We start from the raw sequence: 20,563 nt of genomic DNA, 5'->3' as shown, positions 1-20,563 counted from the left end.
GTTATATATCATCTTCCTCCACAGGGATACCTCAGACTCCCACCCGTCTCCGGATGCGGCCTAGATAGTTGTATACACTAATATGCATTTTTGCCCTTAACATCTATGTACTCCTAAACAAACAAGTCCTTTGTCGGGTCCAAACTGACAGGCATTGCTTAATAGTTGACAGCACTTTGTATGGTGCGTTTTGAGTGACTATTTTTAAAAGGAAAGGGTAAGATACATATAAGCGAATGGAAATGACGTGGAATAAAAATACCATAATTGCTAAATGGCGCCTATATAATTTCCCTATACGTTTGCATTCGGAGGCATCGACAGATCAACCAACGTCTTCAAGTGCTATCGCACTACCCCCCTAAGACGGACCAAGTTCGATCGCCAGTGATTTAGTGTCTTTATTTTCCCAACATACATTTCATGCACTTCAAGCACAGTCTCGATAGAGCATAGCAGAGCCGAGGCTCTCCCAGCCGTGACCTAACCCTCTCCCCAACCAGCGGCTCAAATCTCCTCAAAAGAGCTCTACACTCACTTCGGTCCACAAAATAAGCTTCAAGATGTTCGTGGTCCTCCTGCGGACCCTGGGAGGTAGCGCTGGAAGCTGTAGCCCCCTGAAGCGCCTCTCAAACCCGGTTTCCACCAACCTCAATCTGCGGAAGACATGGCAATGACGTCATAGAGGCGCTCCCTCCGCCGAGGATCATAGAGATGGCCAGCGAGACGAGAAATAGGTGTAGCACGGAAGAGCACTCAGACGGCCATGTCGAAGCTGTGCCGCATACGGATTTCAGAAGGAATGATGCAAGACCGACAGGGGAAATAGGTTTAGAACCTTGTAGCAAAGCAACAGGAGTGGATCGCTTAAGCAAATCAGTGAAAATAAAAACTCATTCATTAGACTTAAAATGAGCTCTTCAAACGTAGTCATTCTTTTTGATTTTTTAAAGGATAACGTGGATTGATTAGCGTGGATATTTTAGCGATACAGTACTGTTTTTAATACATATTGTTAATTGTGATATGACGCATCACCACTGAAGATGTTTACTTCATGTACACGTAAATAAAGGGACTCGGCACTGGGAAGAGGCGAGCGCTGTGACCCTGCGAAGCCAGGAGGCCATTTTGAAACGCACCTGTTTACTTTTCGCTTTTGTTTATAACAGTGCGCAGCCGCAAGTCACTTGTGTACTGTGACTTCAAATTATATAATTCGATGATACTGGAACATTTCGTTTTTATTATCTGCAACGTTTTTAATTCTGTCTACGGTCGGAAAGACGAGAGTTTACACTTTTTTTCTATTTACTCCCATAGTCAGCACCTTTAATAAAAGTTTTAAACAAGTCAGGTCCCGGGCCGTGCTGTGATTGGCTGACGTCACGGGGGTGTCCCGGGCCGGCAGCCAATCACAGCGCGGCCCGGGAAATGACGTCACTGGGGTGTCCGGGCCTGCAGCCAATCACAGCGCGGCCCGGGACACACGGCAAAAGGGGATGGGCTTAAAAAAAGACCCAGAAACGCCCCAAAATCGCGTTTTCACCAGAAAGCGTGATTGACAGCCTCTGTCTCCCAATGGCTAGCCTCCATTTATGGAGCTAGCCAATGGAAGAAGGGGAGTGTTCAAGTCCCCCATAGTGTAAACAAAAGCTTTCGCCCTGGGCGGAGCACCTGCTTCGCAGGTGCTACGGCCAGGTCGAAACCTAAAAAGGCTTAACCCCTTCGATGCTTGTGACGGAACCATTCCGTCATCAGTCACGGTTGGGCTGTACTGATGACGGAATGGTTCCGTCACGGCCACACCCATTTACATAGGGGCCCAGCACAGCAGGATAATCTCTCTAGCAGCCAAGGTGTTAATGCTACCTTGGTGTTCTTGGGAACGGTACCCACTCCATCTTAAATAATGGCCTATTGGATCTTGTAACTGCTAACCATACAAGAAACTATCCCTAGATCGAGGGTAGGAAGGATCCTCTCATTCTCGAGCATTACCACCTTTAATAAGTAAGACTGAAAGTAAGACTCAACTCTGCTGCATTTCATGTCCCTTTACTGCCAAATTTGCAAAGCGGTCCTTCGCTTTGAACTTAAAAAGAGCCACACATAGAAGACGAAGAAAATGATTTAATCACTGAGGTGGAAATTCAATATAACTTTGGGTACAAATGTTATGCTATGTTATGTTATGGTGAAGCTTATTTGGAGAACCCAACATACGGCGAAACATTTTTTCACTATTGAAGTTATAACAGACTTCAATGCTTAAGTTAAAATCTAGAAAAGAAAGGAAAAAGATCAAATAGTAAGTAATAGTATTGGTAGATCTCACATGGAAAATGGCAACATACTTGGAGGTCGAAAACCTAGCTGAATTTCCATACATGGCCTTAAAAAAATGATCCTAGCTTTAGAAACAATTTGTTTACAGACTGGTAGCCAGTGATGGGGATGTAGGGTAGATGAAATATGTTTGGTCATAGATATACCAGCTATCTGCACTATTTACAAAAGGTGTAACAGTTTTTCTGGTACAGGCAGGTATTTGCACTTACCGTAAACCAGGTGTGGCTGAGTAAGTGTATTTGCAACACGAATATGTCGACGATGTTCAATCGAAGGTAAAGTTCTTTTGACCACCTTGAGCTAAAGAACGCTTATAACTTCTGCTCCAAAGACAGCGTTTGCTCAATATTGAGGCCACGTTAAGCACAGGTTTAGAGCATCAAACTTTGCCTACAAATGCAGGCCAATTATTCCTGAAGCAAAAGGTCAAAGCGGCAGATGTATATGGGACCCCTCAGTTGAAAAATGAATGGAGTTAAACCATCTACAAGACAACACATTCAGAGTATTTTTAAGGGATATGGTATTTTGTGTTGTGTTTTGTCATGTTATGTTATGTCACGTTATGTTATGTAATTTATAAAGAGCACTATTATCCAAAAAAGTGTGTCCTGGTGCTAGAGGGACTGCACTCGAAGAGAAAAAGGTAAAATAAAATCAACGAACATGAAGCTTGCCTACCTCTGTTGAAGCATCCTCACTGTCAATGTTTTCTTAAACAGAGGGAAATTGGACTCGATGAATATGAAGGGGCAGAGCACTCTGTTTTTTTGGGAGCCACATAGGAAAAGGCACGACCAATAACTGCATGGTCTGCAGCGTGGATACGAAAGCAGCGTTGGCTGACTAGTTCATGTTGTGATGGATATGGTTGGATCTTATCCAGAAGGTACTTAGGTCCACACCTGTTGAGTGTCCAGTGGGCAAGACCAAGTGTCCTAAATAGAACTCCTCTGAACCTGCATCCAGTGTAGGTTTCACAAATGCTGAAACCTATGGATCTTTCTTAGGAGATTTAATATCAGTCTGGCTGCTGAATTTCAAATGGTTTGAAGTTGAGGCACTAATGCCGCCGAGATGTTTAGGTAAAGTGCATTCTCATAGTCTAGTCTGGACACAATTGGACCATTGGTAACAGAGGTGCAGGCATCCAGTGGAGACATCGGAAAATCTGCATTTTTTAAAATTCTAAAGCATTCATCCGTCACTTTGCATATAGGCAATTCATGATGAAGGATAACTGCCCAGATTTCTAAGTGTGAGTGATGGCATGGGCATCTTACTGGGTTGGATGGCCACTAATCATTCTACCAGCTACCTGTCCGATTCCTGAAGAGAAGCACTCCGGTCTTGCCAGAGATGGGTTGGAGGCAGTTTGAATATATTTGCGCCACACCCTAACTCATGAAAGCCAGAAACTTGGCTTGAGAATAAGCGGACTTAACAATTATATTAGCAATAATTTGAATATCAACCGCATACGAAACTCAAACAAGTGGATTAACTCTACCAAAGTGAGCATATACACCTTAAAGAGTGAGGGGATTTTGTCGTCTTGATTGTGAGTATACCGCCATTTGCACTCCAACCTCTTGCTGTATTTGCCATGTGCAGATCTTCCTAAAACTGGAGCCATTGAGTCACTGACAGTTTGCTAAGCACCTTTGTAAAGTCACAATAGAATCCAGTGCATTATATGGCTTTATTTACTTTGTCACAAGGCTAAAAAAAAGTGCATTACTCATGGCCTTGTATAACGTTTCTTGTGTGATCTTGGGTCAGAGATATAAAAGCTGGACAAGAGCTGGAGTAGAGCCTGCCTACAATAGGTAAGACAAAGAGGACCACAAAGTTTTCTGAGCACACAAGCAGAATGGGTGCGAACCTAGATCCTGTCCTAACTCGCCAATAGGAAGATATTTCTGCGCTGCCCCTCCCCTTGAAATCAATGGCAGGTGGTATGATCTCCAGGATGACCCCGCCAAGTTGTCAGAGAGGTGGGCAATGGGGGAATACCCTTATCCTCTCCTATCTCTACGGAAACAGCGACAACGAGTGTCGTATTCCATCTCTGGCCTTCCTCTCTCAGGCAGATGGGGTGGTGGGGCAGACTGACAAAATGGACACCACTGTGGAAGGGCCACACACTCACAAAGTGGTGGCATTAGAGGACTTTCATAAATAGGATCTGATCAGGATTTCTACCCTGGGAGAGCAGGGTACGGTATTGAAATCATTTCAGGCCGTACAGTAGGAATATCAGCTGCACCACAGCCAATTTCATAATACCTTCAGCTTCGCCATGCTCTGACCCTGTACATTAGCGCTCTGACCGACTTCCCTGAGTTTAATCTGTTAGAGGCAAACTCCTCATGGGTGATCTGGGAAATCATAAAGTTGCTAAGATCTGCCAAACACGTCTTTCAAACCTGCCAGACACCTACTTAGCCCTTTGGTCAGCATGGGAGGCGGACGTGGGGACACTGGAGAAAAAGACTGGACAGAGGTGCTGGCGGCGCCTCGGGCAGCTTCTATTGCAGCCCTGCTCAGGTTGATCCAATTTAGGTGCCTCCAAAGAGTTTATTCTACGCACCATAGGCTCTGGCGCATGGGTTTAACTGCTTCTTCGACCTGTCTCCGATGTAGTGCAGATGAGGGCACCTTTATTCATACAGTGTGGAGCTGTCCAAAGTTGCAGGTATTCTGGCGTTCAGTGAGGGCCTGTCCAAGAGAAGTCCTCTCCCAGTCGATCTCGCAGGACCCTAAATGGATGCTTCTTCATCTCGCGAATGGCTTGGGGGTTAACAGGCATCAATAATCCTTACTATTTTTTAGCCTAACCCTGGCCAAGCGTGACATAGCACAAGAGTTGCAGTCTGAGACACCCCATCCCTGGCAGTTTGGAAGAATGGACTGTATCATTGTATGGGATTGGAAATAGCAATATACATGGCTAGGGGTGCCCTCAGAAACACCATAAAATATGGCAGAGGTGGGCGACTACAGGGGTGTAGTGCTGGAGCCCTCCAGACCTGAAGTACCAGTGATCCAGGATAACATCCAGATTTTCGAAGGATAGGAATTGGCTGGGGGCAGCGGGGTGCAGTTGGTTTGTGTCCGGAATTGCGTGCATGTCATTAATGATTGTGGGTATGGGGTGGGGCGGGGTGTTTCCAGGCAGGTTTTTACTTTCTTTTTCCATATGATGTCAATGATCATTGTTGAGTGTATATCAAGCCTCATTCCTTTTGCATGCCTAGCAAAATATGCGTTTAAAAAAAGCATAGGGGCGAAATGGATCAAAATGAGCAGTCCGCTCTAATATTCAAAACAATTCCACATTACATTCAAGGTTATTGCACAGTATATCAAACAGTAAATGATTATGCACAGAGTATTACACATTAATAATGCGTAATTCTCTGTGTAATTTACTGTGCAATAACCTTGAATGTAATGTTGTGGTATTGTTTTGAATATTAGAGCAAACTGCTCTTTTTTATCCATTTTTAATTGATTTGTAATAAATTACATTGATTGCATGAATTTATATATTTGATTGGTCGGCTATTGTGACATGCTCCTGTTGTTTGAGTGAGGAGTGAGAAATTGGTGTGCGATTATTGTTTCCCAAAGGGATTCATTTTTAGACGTAGTGGAAGTCGAAACGTGACATGGAGCGAGCTACGCCCGTCTTTCTTCTCGTATTATTCGCATACAGTTGCTTGGTTTGCAAGGTTAGAAGGCGGCCAGACAGCGTCTATAGGAACAACCACAGATCATTAATAATAGGCCTTCGAGCCATTTTACAAAGATAACACATGGCGCTCGTTACTGCTTAATTTGAGCTGATGGTTGCAGGTGGGGCCCCCGTTCCTCGTGTTTTTGGGGACTGACACTTACTTTTTTCTTATTAGACTTTCACCCAGAGCAAGAAAAAGAAAACACAAAATAGAGCAAGAAAGAGGGAAAACCCGTTTCAAAGGAATGAAAAAGAACCAAGAGTGAGATAAAGGTGCAGTAAGTAGGGGATGAAAGAGGCATGAGTTGGAATCAAGACCATGCAGAACTTGGTATTCGGCACTCCGACCTTTAATAGCACCGGCCGCGGGCTTCTGAGCAAAACCTTGGGCCCCAACACTGATTGTGTTATAAATTGAGCACTGACGCCGGACCTTCCCTGTGTCCCCTTCAGCCTGCTGTGTGTTTAAGACAGCCAATCATATCAGGCGGCGCTCAGGAACAATGAGCCTGCTGTGTATTTAAGACAGCCAATCATATCAGGCGGCGCTCAGGAACAATGAGCCTGCTGTGTGTTTAAGACAGCCAATCATATCAGGCGGCGCTCAGGAACAATGAGCCTGCTGTGTGTTTAAAACAGCCAATCATATCAGGCGGCGCTCAGGAACAATGAACCTTCTCAGGGCAGCCTTCAGCTATCAAAGGCAGAGGTGGATCAAGGCAGCAGATAAGACTGTCTCGCCAAGCTGATCACATAGCAGAATCTAAAGCTACCAAGGGGGTTGGTTAATTCGATCTGAGGGAACCAATATTATGCCAACACGAGGAGATTTAAATTCTGATCGCGGCGCTCCTGCTTGACAAAAACGTGTGATCGTCGCCTTGTTGCTTTCTTTTCTCCACACCGTTATACTGGCAACAGGGGTATACACTGGAAATAGTCTTAGCACCATAATAAGCATGCACCTAGAAAAACACTGAAGGATTGTTGCAGCACTTACAGTCATCGAGTGATGAATATGTCCCCTTGCTCACAAGAAGTTGCAGATAGTGTTAGCGGACAAAAAAAGACCAGTCAGGCTGGAGTACCTAAGCATTCTTTATATGACTCCCTTCCCCGCCCCCCAAAGTCGTATGTCTGTAGCGTTCAATTGAAAAATATTATAACATCACAAAGGTAGCTTAGCATAAAACAGTAACACAACATAGCACACCGCAGGATCGAACACAAAATACATATCATAGATTAACCACACAGGATGACAAGATATAACAAAGTACAACATAACATAACACAGCCTTGCATAACAAGTCGTTAGCCACAGTGCACCCAGCTCTCTGCAAAACAAATATATTACTCGTGAGCAGGCAGTATTCAAATAAAACAAGCATTTACAATGCAATAGGTCTCGCAGCATTAAAGTTTGAGTTATTGGCATTGTGTATGACAATGCCAATAGTTATAACTTTTGCAAATGTGACACCTATAGCATTTGTAATGCAATATGTGTTGTATTTATGTGACTTAGATGTATTGATATTACAAATAACAATGGCTTTTAATTGTTTTAAATAATACTTGAATAAAAGTTATTGTAATTGAGTCGGTGGGAGGGTGAAGTGGGTGGGGCAGCAAGTTGTAGTGGAGAGAAAGGAGGGGGAAGTTGGGAGAGAGGAAGGTGAGACAGAGAAACAAGGAGGGAGGCAGACGGTGAGAGAGGGGGACAAGTGAGGAGCGTCACGTGTGGTTAAAGAGAATGGATGGAGAGAGAAGTAACGGGAGAAGGGAGAGTGTGGGTGAAAGAGACTTGGAGAAAGGGAGAGAGGGTAAGAAAAGGGGAAGAGACAGGGAAGGAGGACAGAGAAGAGAGACAATAAGAGATAGGGTCCGAGAAGGAGTAGGCGACAGAACCTGGGGGTAGAAGCGACTGTTAGAGATACTTGTATTATTATAGCGCCTAGTGCCTTTTGCTACGCGCTGTACAGAATGACTGCTGCAATTTGTGTGTTTTGGAGCCCCTCCCACCTTCTGTCTGGGGTTCTAGTCTGGGGGGGGGGGCCTCTGGGAGAGGCCTGGCTCTTATATTAATTAGCCACTGACTGGGACTCCAGACAGAGTGTGCGCCTCGTGGGAAGAGGGGGGCGGGGGCGGGGGGAGGGGTGGTGCTGGGAAGTGGGCATAGAAGAAGCATCCCTGGAATAGAAGGCATGACATTCCCTTCCCGTCAGTGGGTGAGCCATGCCAGGGTGAGTCAGTGGCAGTCAGCACTGGGGCAGGCGTGGAATCTGCCCCCTTGCATCTCTCCATCACCTCTCTGACCCGCCTCGCCTCCCTTTTTAGGTCTGACCCAGAGGCAGCTTTAGTTTTTACCCGCAGTCATGCAATAAAAAAAATACTTATTTACAAACGTCAGTTGAGTGGATTGCATCGGGCGCCTTCCTTAATTGGTCTGTACAACTGTCTATCACATGTTGCTCCCGCCCACCCCAGCCTCGGAGAATGGGACCGTCTTTTTCTGCCAGTGGCAGCATTCACCCTCATCACCTGTGCACATCCGCTTAACAAGCACTGCACTTCACTCTCATGACTAGTCGGATAATACTTGATCCAGACAGTGCTATTTCCACTTTATATTATTTGATTTATTTTGTTGTCATTTTTTTGCCTGCCTACTGTATCTTCAGCTTGCAGTAATTATTCGGGTACAGAGGGAGCTTCGACCCAAGGCTGACTGGCATCTTTATTAAGCGAGATGATTAGTTTGGGGATTGATCTGAATAATCTGAAAAAAAGAAGCGCCTGTAAGCAGCATTTATTGCAGCAAAGCGCTCATTCTGTTGTCTCGCGATCTTTCCAGAACCCCCTCGTCCCCCAGTTGCAGCGGGTTCTCACCTACTGGAACGGGTCCTGGTGCGTATTCGTTTTCCATGACAGCAGGATGTGGGGTACGGCATCTGAGTTACCGCGATACACCACGGTGAGACTGTGTGGCAGGCACGTGAAACAGTGCACTCTGGGAGTTGTATTCCTGCTTCAGTTAAACTGAACAGAGTTGACATGAAGGCACCTTAGCAGCAGAGCCGGGTTGTATTCACTGGGCTCTTCTCGGCAGGCTGAGGCTGGGGTCGAGCACAGTTTAAAAGATGATGGCGGTAAGTAGAGTTTCTGTAGAGTGGGTTTACCTGAGTGCGTGTCTTTTGAACATTAAACTCAGGACCCGCCCTCCCTTCTTGTGCACATGAGGTGACCTTTGCTCTTTCTGTGACCACTGACGTGGGGCTTACGTCATCAGTGACACAGTAGAACCCCTGCTGGCAGTGTTGTTGTCACAGTAGTCTCACCCCTTCCCACCTCATGGCTGCCCACATCGCGACACTTGCACCCTGCCCCCCACCTACGTGCAAACACCACTGTGAGTAAAGGCCCATGTTCCCAGTGCCTCACCTTTCAGCGGATTCTTCTATCCGTGCTGCATCTAATACCGCCCCCCTAGTGTCCGTGGCATTAAATGTGTCTGCATCCTCGGGTGATGTAAGTTTTCACCTTATGCAATAAGCTATCGCGGTTGTAAAGCGCTCTATCGCCTTTGGGCAATATCCGCGCTATATAAAAATAATAAATAAAGGGTTTCTCTACCGGCCCACAGGCTTGGCCCGCAGGGTGTGCTAACCCCTTCACTGCTCTTAGTGGCGGGTACTGGGGCTTCTCAGACCCCACTAATATCAGTCGCACGGCCCCCGGTTTTGAGCTCCCCCGCCCCTCGCTCTGTGGCGATCACACTTAATTTGTCTCTCTGCCTCCTCTCCAGTGCACACCCCCCTTCTTCTCCTCCCTAATCCCCCCTCCCCAAAGACCCCTAATTACAAGCAGCCCCACAGAGAGCTGCTTCACGAAGGGATGAGCTCATCCCTCTCTGCCGGGAGAGGTGGGGGGCAGGGCTCAAGTCCTAAAAAAAGAAGTGGGGGGACGCTCCAAGTTAGGTGGTGTCACCGGAAGTGACGTCACGAAATGTAGTCCCCTCTAATTATCAAAGGTTACAAGGCGATGGGGGCAGGTTGAAAGGGCAAAGCAGAATGTTTACTTTGGAATTCATCACCGTAGGGGAAATTAAAGCTGCGCTTGTTCAGTGCGTATTTATTGCCCACAGTAAATTTGCCGGTCTCCGTCAATAATGCTGAATACATACTGACCTTTTCTAATATACGGCTACGAGCGCCAGTATAACATACTGAACTGCTCCATCAACGTGAAACAACTTGAAGAGCTCTGTTCGTCTTCTCTCGACAATAGGAGGTGAGGTTTGGTGAGTGCTGAGCTTGTGTGCAGGTGCAGACTCCGGTACCGGCTCTATCTTTTGGGCAGGGGGGACGGCGTCCACCCGGAAAAAAGCCAGTAAAATAAGTGGGGGGATGCCGTCCACCCGCGTGGTACCCCGACTCGAGCCCTGGTGGGGGGGCAAGGGGGGTCGGGAGAGGGGGGAACAGGAGATAGTCTCCCCCGGATGAGAGAGTGAGCGCGCTCCAGGCTACCAAGCTACTCATTCATCTTAAATTGGATTAACCTCTATCTAGAGGTGTGCGTGGCAACCTGGGGACGTTAGCTGTCAGAACGTCTTCTCGTTTAATCTCTAAAGCAGGCCTGCTGTGCTGTGTTCTTAAGCAATGTGACCAAAGAGGCTGGGTTGCTGCTTGAACCCTGATTCCTTTGACAGAGGCACAATTCATGAGACAGCAAAAATCGGAAAGCGAGAGACGTGTAGCAGAACGGGCTACGCCTGGACGGACAGAACCTCTTCTTTCATGACCCACTGACCGTTAGCCGATCCCTTCCTTCCTTCCGCGGCCTCTTCTTACTGCGCATGCACACCAGTACGGCAAGATACTTCCTGGTAGACGGAGACGCGCATCGTGACGTTGCACGAATGGAGCTAGGCCGAGCTTATGTGACGGTTACCAGAGGCCGGAAGTCATTGCGTTTTCGGCGGCGGTGGTGCGGAGCAGCAACAGAAGATGGCGGAGTATCTTGAATCCATCTTCGGTACTGAGAAAGACAAGTAAGAACCCCAGAAAGAATTACAGGCTTTTGTAGAGGATGCGAATATGGTACAGGTGGCTCCGGAGACCTTGGGGTGGCTAGGAGCTCACAGGACAGAAACGGGTATGCGTGTGTGTATGCGTCGTGTGTGTGTGGGCGGGGCTGGGGCTAGGGAAGGTGTGGTGTGTGTCTGTATGTGTGCGCTAATGTGTGTGTCTCTGTGCGTGATCCATGGTGACTGAAGAGCCTGCCGGAATCTGAGCGCGCGACCTGATCCGATTCTGGCAGGCTGCGTGCGTGCGCGTGCCAGTCTGTTGTCCCAAACCTCGTTAGTCCTTGAAAGCCAGAATGATTACAATAGGACTCCACTGCGACAATCGCTTTCGCGATTGCGTCGCAGTGCGAGCCCTAAAAACTACCATAGCCACGCACAGGTAGCATAGTATAGCATAAAAACACAACATAGCACGGTATATAGTAAGACAACAGAACATAGCATAATAAAACAAAGTACAACATAGTGCAAGATAATATAACCCAGCATGACATAACTAGGTGTAAGCTACAGTTCATCCTGTTCACGGCAAAAAGTATTACACTTGTGCAAGTAGCGCTCACCTCAAGATGCCATTTCATACCAGGGAATTCTTTTCTTCTTGGAGTTTGGTTTTATTTAACACACCCGATAATTAACGGATGTGTTAAATAACCAAACATTCGTAAAATGTTGGCTGATCAAACCTGCTGAGATTTAACAGGGGATAACATACAGGGGCAGATTTACAAGCCCCTTGCGTCTCTTTTGCGTCACTTTCCCATGTTAAAAATGATGCAAAAGTGGTGCAAGGGGCTTGTAAATCTGCCGCACAGTATTTACCTTATCATGTGGATTTTGGTGTGTTAAATACCAAAATCAACTATTTTCTCCACACATTTATAATGGGTGTAATTAAGAGCACCTAATAACGTACCACCATGGTATCGTTATTTATCAGTGGCGATAAATAACACCTCAACTTGTAATCAGGCCCTAAGATGGAAGCCAAAATATACAAGCATTGGCAAAGTCAATAGGTCGAGGCTCAAGGAACTATGATTTTGCTAATGCTAACAAAGCATGTGTGCCTACAAAAGCGGCTGCGCCATCACGCCCATTTGTTTTTCAACTTACTGATTCGGGATTGATTGGTAGATTAAACAAATGTGGTTTGAGTGTTGAATCGAAAGATGTGATACCTAAATCCCCCCCAAAAGCCATCTGGAGCGACACACAAACTGAAACCAGTTGATGCTCGCATAAGAAAAACAAAAGAAATGAGAGTGACAAGAAAGTCAACCAATGGTAAGTAATGGGTGGGTTCTAAGCACTTAATAGATTTTTTTTAACAATAGACTCGCAAGTGACAGCGCATGCACTGTCTCAGGTGAGACCTAAAATGACACAAGAAGAGACCCTCTGGAAAGTATCCCCTCCACATGGGTAGCTTGCCCTGCAAGCTGATCAAACGTAGAGCTGTTATCGAATAGGTTAGTCACTAGTCAATTATACATGGTGGAGAGTGGACACAGAGCACTTCGTTTATTTCAGTAAAACAGCACAAATGACTGGGGCTGAAATAGCCATTAGGTTACTGACTCTCCGGGTTAGAAGTAATAGACACATGGAAGGTTGCCATCCACATCAAAACCTTTACATAGCTGCATTTAAAGGCTCTTAGCACATGAGGGTTCTGTGCTGCTACACACAAAGCGATTATTTCTGAATCTGTGAATTAAATGAAGATTAACAGTCAGAGGCAGTAATCTGCAAAGAAAGGTATGGCAGCAATCCAAAAGATAGTTTGATAATCAGGAGGTAAACCCTGCTGCACATATGAGAAGTAGGCGGCACCTGAAGCGGAAGTGAGGCACATTATATTACATTTTGACACAGTACAATAAATAGCAGCAATTTGCTATTTCACCAAAGTACAACAGGTAGGGACCACTGACCAACTCACCAACATTTCAAGAGATACCAAGGCAGCAGAGACAGAGCTTCGTGTTTGAGAATGCAGTTAGCAGTCACAAGCCATCACTTGGAGGGGAGCGTACCACAAGCAACTGAACCGTGATCACATTCTATCTACCTTTGAGAACTGATGCTCTTTCTCCCTAAAACCTGACACTTAGTCGCCCTTTCGAATTGTCCCTGACAGAGCTAAAGGCTATAGGCAAAAGGCTATCGCTCCTTACTCTTTATTCAGAAGATTTTATTCCGGGCTGAATTATCTTTGATGCGATTAGCTTGAAATGTTCCGTAGAATCAGTTCCCACCCTAATAGCCTGCTTCTCCATGCCCCAGTCTGTTTGGTAATGCCATGACACCCACCCAGACTTATAGACTTACTTTGTCTATAATTGTGTGCGTCAGAGATTCAACATTACACCTGTTGGTTTGGAAAAGTAATGTTTAGTCTCTTTCAGACTATGGGCCTGATAATGGGTTTTGCGGTCTTGGAGCCGGCCGCCTTGCCAGCGCCCTGCTCTAAGACCGCCAAACTCGACCAATCGCCGCCCGCCAGATTACGAGTAATCTCGTGGTCTGGTGGGCAGTCCTTTGGAGTTCCGTAGGCGGTGCTTATTAAAAAGGCACCGCAATGGGAGCGTCAAAGCCGTTTCCTGCACCGCATGAACTGTAAAGTCCATGCCGTGCCGCAAATGGGGTGACTGCACACAGCAGGTACAACATGTGCCCCCCTGCAGGTACCCCATGGCCCTGAGGCAAAACCACAGTTTTCATGGCAGACTCACCGTCATGAAAACTGTGGTGGTGAGGAAACTCCTGATATGCTCGGTAGTGCTGCGGCGGCACCAACAGCATATTGGGGCCTCTGACCGCCACGTCACCGCAGCAGGATCCATAATCCCCGGTGGTTGGGGCAGTCCTGAGGCGCTCCCACCATGGGTTCTCTAGTCCAATGGACCCCAGAACTCGTAATCAGGCCCTTAGCCACATGGTTCCGACTTCTAAGTAGTGCTCTAATACTGGTGTGAACTCTACTGTCTGATTCTGCACAAACCTAGTTTTTAATGTGACCAGAAGCCCTTGTGGCAATTTTACAGCTAACAAGTATATGTTCATTCCAGAGAAAGGTTTAAGGAGCTGATTTTGCTGAAAGGGAATGAGCTCACAAACCTTCTGGACAGACTCATCCTTTGGTTTGTAGCAGTTTATGAAACATTCCATCTAGAGAAGGCTTCTTTAACAAGCATTTACAATGCAACGGTCTCGCCTTTGCAAAAGTTAGATCTATTGGCATTGTTAATGACAAATGTTTTATTTATGTGTTGAGTTTGAAAACAGATAAATAAATGGCATTGTCATTTACAATGCCAATAGCTTAATCTCTTGCAAATGCCACACACAAACACACAGAGCTCCACACACACACACACACAGAGCCCAATACACACACAGAGCCACACACACACAGAGCCACACACACACTCAGCCCTACACAGAGCCCTACACACACACACAGAGCCACACACACACACACACACAGAGAGCCACACACAAACAGAGCTACGTACACACACACACACACACACAGCCACACACACATGATATTTGGGGAATAGCTATTTACTCCTCAATCGAAAAGCGCTTTTGGTGTTTGGACGGCGCTATATAAATGCAATTACAATACGATAAATCCCTGCACCACACTTAAAATAATTTCTGGCGCAGCTCACGAACTGTTGTGGAAGCTTTTATTGCGGGTTAGTAACCCTAGCACGCGCTTTCCTTACCTGGACATACTTGCAAGGAATACTTCATGCACATGTTGCCGGGTGGCCTTGCTGACTGGTGAGAGTGTTCCCCGCCTTCCTTCGCGCTTTCGCCTACAGCAGCGACGCCCGAATCTAGGCCTGCGGGGACGCCGTGGTAGCTTTTATAGGGCAGCTGACGGCTGGCCAGGAGGGCCGGTCCGGCAGCCCGTCGTACACCTCAAGGTTAACTTGATGTGGAAACAAATGCTGGGCTGCCAGAACTGGTAAAAGGCAGATGGAGAGGGCCTTGTGGCTACTTTGTCCCAATCTGTGTTTTTGTTTTCTCGAACCCTAAACAAGCAGAGACCAAGCACAGGTGCTAGACGCCTGGCAATTCACCAGGAGCTCTAAAGGAGTGTTACTTTCTGATTTGGTCTTCAGGCTTTTTTCGAGTGTGAAGTCAAAAAAGGGCTCCCTTAAAGAAACAAGGAATTTAAGAACACTCGCACTGTGGAGCGCGGCCTAACTCGGGGTGAAGCCTCTGTGTTTCCTGGCGTGGCTTCCCGCATGTGGGCTTAGGGCCCGGGGCGACGAGTGGCAGCCCGAGGCTCTCCAGGCCACGGTCCCTGGGATACATGACGGAGATGGGGGGAATAACGTACTCACCTGTCGCCCTCCGTCCCGTGTGGGGGGCTGGCGGGTCCCGTCGCGGAGCCGGAGCCTGTCTAAGGAGGAGCTCGATCCAATATGGCTGAGGCGGGTCTGCAATGGGGAGCAGACTGTCCTGCACAGAGCCGAGACACAGTACAGGCAGAGGGAGGTAATGCAACAGCGCACACACTGCCAAGAGCACAGCCAGGGACCCAGCTGAACGCAACTCCTCGCTTCTAGCTCCTCGCGTCTGGAATGTAAACAACTGGTGTGTTTTTTACTTGTTGTTTACCATTCCAGCCAATGGAGAAGAGGGTAGAACAAACCTAAAAAACACGCCCCCCCAATCCGAAAAAGACGGGGCTTAGAGCGAGAGAATGACGTAACTGAGACCTCTTTTCCGATGGCTGGCCGCCGTTTAGGAGGCCAGCCAATGGAGAAGAGGCGCGGGGTTTACCCTCGCTACTCAGAGTCATTAAGTCTCGCTGGCGAGACTGCGCATGTGCGCAGCCTACGCTAGCTGAGACCTAAAAATGGCATCCAACTGTACCTGATCATCCTAGTGGAGGGTAACATCTAGAGTTTATGGAATGTTATCAACATGTATATTTTAGTCAGTCCTTGAAAAGGAGTCTGAAGGACACACATAGTTGTTGATGAAGCAATAACACAGCACGTTAGGTTAAATAAATGGTTTGTTCTGCACACCACAATTCATTTGCGACAAATGATGAAGGGAGGATCTGATGAGGAAACTTTCAGATCACCTTTTTTAACTAATAGGAATGCGCTCTAATGCCCTTTGGAGTTTAGAAGTGCTTTATTAAGAATTAATTAAAACAAATTTAGATAAATAACGATTGAAAGACAGCATTTGAGGTGAGCATTTGAGCGAACAAGTATCTTTAGGGTCGATGGACTGGCTTGTAAGACCAGGTAACACCTGATTTGAACTCCAAAGCAGAAAGGAGGAAGAGCCTTATTGACCTTTGACAATGTCTGTTACATAAAAGAGAGCTGCACTTGTCTGCTCAGTGTATCCTCTTGAATGTTTCTCCCCACAAATGATGGGCTTGGGTGAGTTTTCAAAATCTAACTACAGAAAAATGTCACTTTCTTGCAGAATACGCCATGGTGGTCTGAACAATATGTGGTATTTGCAGGGAGGGACCAACACCTAACACAAGATCTAGAGAATGTTTCATTTTAAGACTATTATTGCACCAAACTAGTGCATGGTAATTTCTAAGAGGGTTTAGAGGTCATATAATGCTTTGTATGTCATATTATTAAAAATATAGTAGCTAAAATATAGTATGTTTAATAAAGCTGTTCTGTGGAGAAACTCATGACGTATTCCACTACTTCAGCTTCTGGGCCACTATCCAGAGCATTTCCAGGGCACCAGTCAGGGGTGAATGGGCTAAAGAACCCTTTCAGCTCTGAAAGCAGCCCTGAGTCTCTCTGTTTTCCTGGGTTTTCCCATGTCCCATACCGCTAGCCAAGCACTAGGCAGTTGCTATGTCTGACCAAACTATATAATATTCGGGCCCATAAGATCATTTATAGGCTGAACAGCCTCTGCTTATGACGTCATCATGAGAAACCGTGTCTTGGGCTGTCAGTGGTCCACTGGTGGACACTTCTTGGAGGTGATCTCCTCAGCCATACTTGGAGAAATCCATCCTAAGAATAGATTGGGTGGTAAGTATGACAAGGGGTCTCTATTTCCATTTATAGGGCAGGAGGATTTATCAGCCCAATGGGCCTCTGCCTTGTCCTTTATCAGAAGCTGTATCTAAGTTATCCTTTGTTTTAGATATGTCTTCATTCGAAAGATCACTCAGTAATATATCACAAATGTCATATCAGCTGAGACTGTGTGGCCGAAACGGAAGACAATGAAAAAGGCTTGCATGATGAGAGTTAGCGTGCATATATGTATCCATGGTGTTGCGTAAGGCTACTTTAACAATAAACATGTAATTGATATTTACATTTATCTTATGAAGTTCTAAAGTATGTGCAGAAGAGGACGAAAAGAGGAAAAAGACTTGCCTTAGGTTACAGTCTAGGATTGCCACTTTTCCCACAGAAAAACACCTGCTATTTATTCACGTTTTTAGTTTCTGCAATGGTACAAGGTACTTAAATTGAACTTTAACTAAAATCGCCTGTTTTCTTTTTTAATATGACGTTTCTGCCTTTGTTTACTTTAATCATTATTTTTTAAAATTATCAGCCAGGGGATGTTAAGGGAGCTCTAGAACACATTTTAAAGTGATTTCTACTTATATTTATTGTATTCAGTACTGAAAAAATATCGGCTTTTCTAAATTCATATTGGTAAGGATATTAGAATGCTGGTCAAGCTTGTAAAAAAATGGCCAGGTGGAAAACCTAGGTGACACCAAGGATTGGTTCTAGGATTTATTGGAAACAGTTTCTATTTGTAATCCATCAGCTAGCTATAAACAGTCCTAAGTGAGCCCAGGGCGGCCTTATCCATGCCAGATTTTCAAGCTATCCTCTTAAGGTAACACCATATGCCCTGAATATAACTAGATCTTATTAACATTTTGAGTGGTTAGACTCAAAATGTAGCCTGGATAATCAACCCCTCCCGGGATCTATGCTGGACATCTCTTTGTTATAAACTAAGTGATACTACCCTCTAGAACTTGCATCCTGACATTAATTGTATGTTTTTCCCCCACAGGCGAACAACCCTTTATATAGAGGAGCAACATCTACCTTCACTAACATCACATACCGAGGAAATGCAGAATAAAATGCTGCTCAGATGTTTTGCAAGACGCCATCTTGGACATTTTTTGGAATCATGTTTACACAGCAATGTGTGTGTATGTGCGTGCATGTGCGAGTGAGTGTGTGTGTGTGGCTGCGTATGTGTGCATTAGTAATTTTCTGGCTCACTGGTTATCGAACAATCTCCAGTGGCTATTTTCTCCTCTCTAGCACAACCAATCTGGCACAACAGAAAACAACTGTACATGGGGCATCCGCTCATTCCCAAGAGGATGCTCAAAGCGTCTCAGGTTCAGCAACACTGAGCTGTGATGTATTACTGGACAAAAAGGTGGAAAGTACATTGCAAAGAGTGACCAACTGAAGTACAAACGTTTTTCTAGGAGACTTGATGCACTATTTGTTTTCCAGTACTTGCAAAGGATGGACTTTCCCAACACAGTATCTTTGAACCAATGTAGCAATTGCAACAAATATCAGATATCACCATAAAAGACTAAACTAGGAATTACCACTCGTAATGAGAACCCTGCTGTCTGAAAGGCTATCTGCTATGACAAGAAGGCATTTTGAAAAGTGAGTAAGTGCTTTCGAATTCTTCAAGATCTTTTTTGCAGAATTCAATAGGAACCAGATGCAGATGAGAAAAGGATGGACGGTAAAAGTGAATGCCTATAATAGACAGAGGCCAAATAAGGCCTTGAAGGATAAATGGTCTTGCCTTCCAAGGGGTGCCGCTGATCTGAGAACCAGCTTGTAGTTAAGCTAGGTTTATGCCCTCCTCCCAGTGGGCAGAAGATGCTCACAGCACCAGGAGCTGTAACAAGTAGGAAAGGGTCTCAGAACCTAATGGGATCACTGGCTGCCTCAGCAGTGGCGCCCCTCTCTGCCTCACTCTCTAACAGCCTCATCACAAAAACAAGCTGGCTGCTTCAGGGGCGGCCTCAATCGTCTGTCTCACAAACATGCACAACTGGCTGTCTCAGGCAACGGGCACCGCTGACCGCCTAGCCTACAGTCACAACTGTGTAACACCACAAGATGAAACCTGCTGCCTCATCAACAACCACAACTATCTTCCTCACTGCTGTGGTACAACTGGGTGCACCATATCCAGGCACAAATAGCTGCTTCACAGACAACAGAGTGACCCACCCACAGACAACAGGTTGCACAAAGAGCTACTTCACAGCTTGGACAATGGGAGAACTATGCATATCCCCACTGGCCCTTCGAGAAGCTGAAAATAGGAGTGTTGTACTGACATTTTTAATTCAAACGAAAATACCACGAAGGCCTTAATCACACTCGTAGAAGTCAACACAATTTTATTGTTTTCAAGGTTGGTGGATCACAGCATTGTAACAGTTTTAAATAATCATCAGTATAAAAGATATGAGTTTGAATTTGAACCCAATGAGCTGGCACAAGCACCATATAACATAATCTGTTCCTGGCTGCTTCATTGGCAGCACCTGCTTATCTATGAGGTGTAAAGTTGTAGTTTGAAAAGTCTTTTTAATTCTTGTAAAAGGACAGAATGCTTTTGGGGGTTTTAACTTCACCTTGCATGATTTCAGCCTTCTGCTGTCCATGTTGGTCAGTAGTAATTTTGTGCCACACAAGGGAAAGTGCCAATCTCTGATTTTATGGGAGGCAGTCTGGGACCTCCTGCTGGTGGTACCCTCTCACCAGCCTAGTCTTGCCTTGCACTGTAACCGGCCGGACATACCGGTAAGAAGAGGATCCATGTTTCTACTGCTGTTCTTTCATCACTTCCACTAGCACAAACAATTATAATAAAAAAGAAAGCACAAATAATGAATACTTGAAACACATTGTTGCTCCATTTGGTGAACAAACCATCACAAACAAATCATCACAGTGCTTTAATGAAGAAACACACAAGCTTCATAAAACATTTAGAGGGTTCAAAACATAAACTAAAAAATATAGAATGCAAAAATAATGAACATACAGAAATGTTTAGCTAGATTTTTTTTTTACCTAACTCAATTTCAATCTATTGAAGGACTGGATTAAATTAACGTTTTAACCTTGCTCCGAACACATTTATCTACAAGTTCTCGATGGTGAGATTAGGTGCATGTCGACATTTTTCTACATGGGTATTTCACTGTTGTCCTTATTTTTGTAGGTTATATTTTAAAATCTATTTTTGTGGTCTACATTTTTTAGTCTTTATTTTTGTAGGTTAGAATTCTGTAGTCTGCTTTTCCACCATTTCGAGACTATACT

At 45.5% G+C, this 20,563-nt stretch overlaps 1 protein-coding gene across 1 annotated transcript in view; it reads left to right on the top strand.

Annotated features, from left to right (window-relative positions):
* Positions 1 to 20,133, top strand: part of ITGB3 (integrin subunit beta 3) — a 417,587-nt gene extending 397,454 nt beyond the window's left edge. Inside the window, exon 15 of the mRNA XM_086923834.1 lies at positions 18,255 to 20,133. Within this exon, the coding sequence (XP_086779960.1) occupies positions 18,255 to 18,326 (72 nt within the window). The 3' untranslated portion in view covers positions 18,327 to 20,133. The remainder of the gene's footprint in view (positions 1 to 18,254) is intronic.
* The last annotated feature ends 430 nt before the right edge of the window (positions 20,134 to 20,563 follow it).

Source organism: Lissotriton vulgaris, chromosome 5, assembly GCF_964263255.1.
Source record: "Lissotriton vulgaris chromosome 5, aLisVul1.2, whole genome shotgun sequence".
Taxonomy (NCBI): domain Eukaryota; kingdom Metazoa; phylum Chordata; class Amphibia; order Caudata; family Salamandridae; genus Lissotriton; species Lissotriton vulgaris.
The sequence above is the reverse complement of the archived record's forward strand: the minus strand, read 5'-3'. Positions and strand labels throughout refer to the sequence as shown.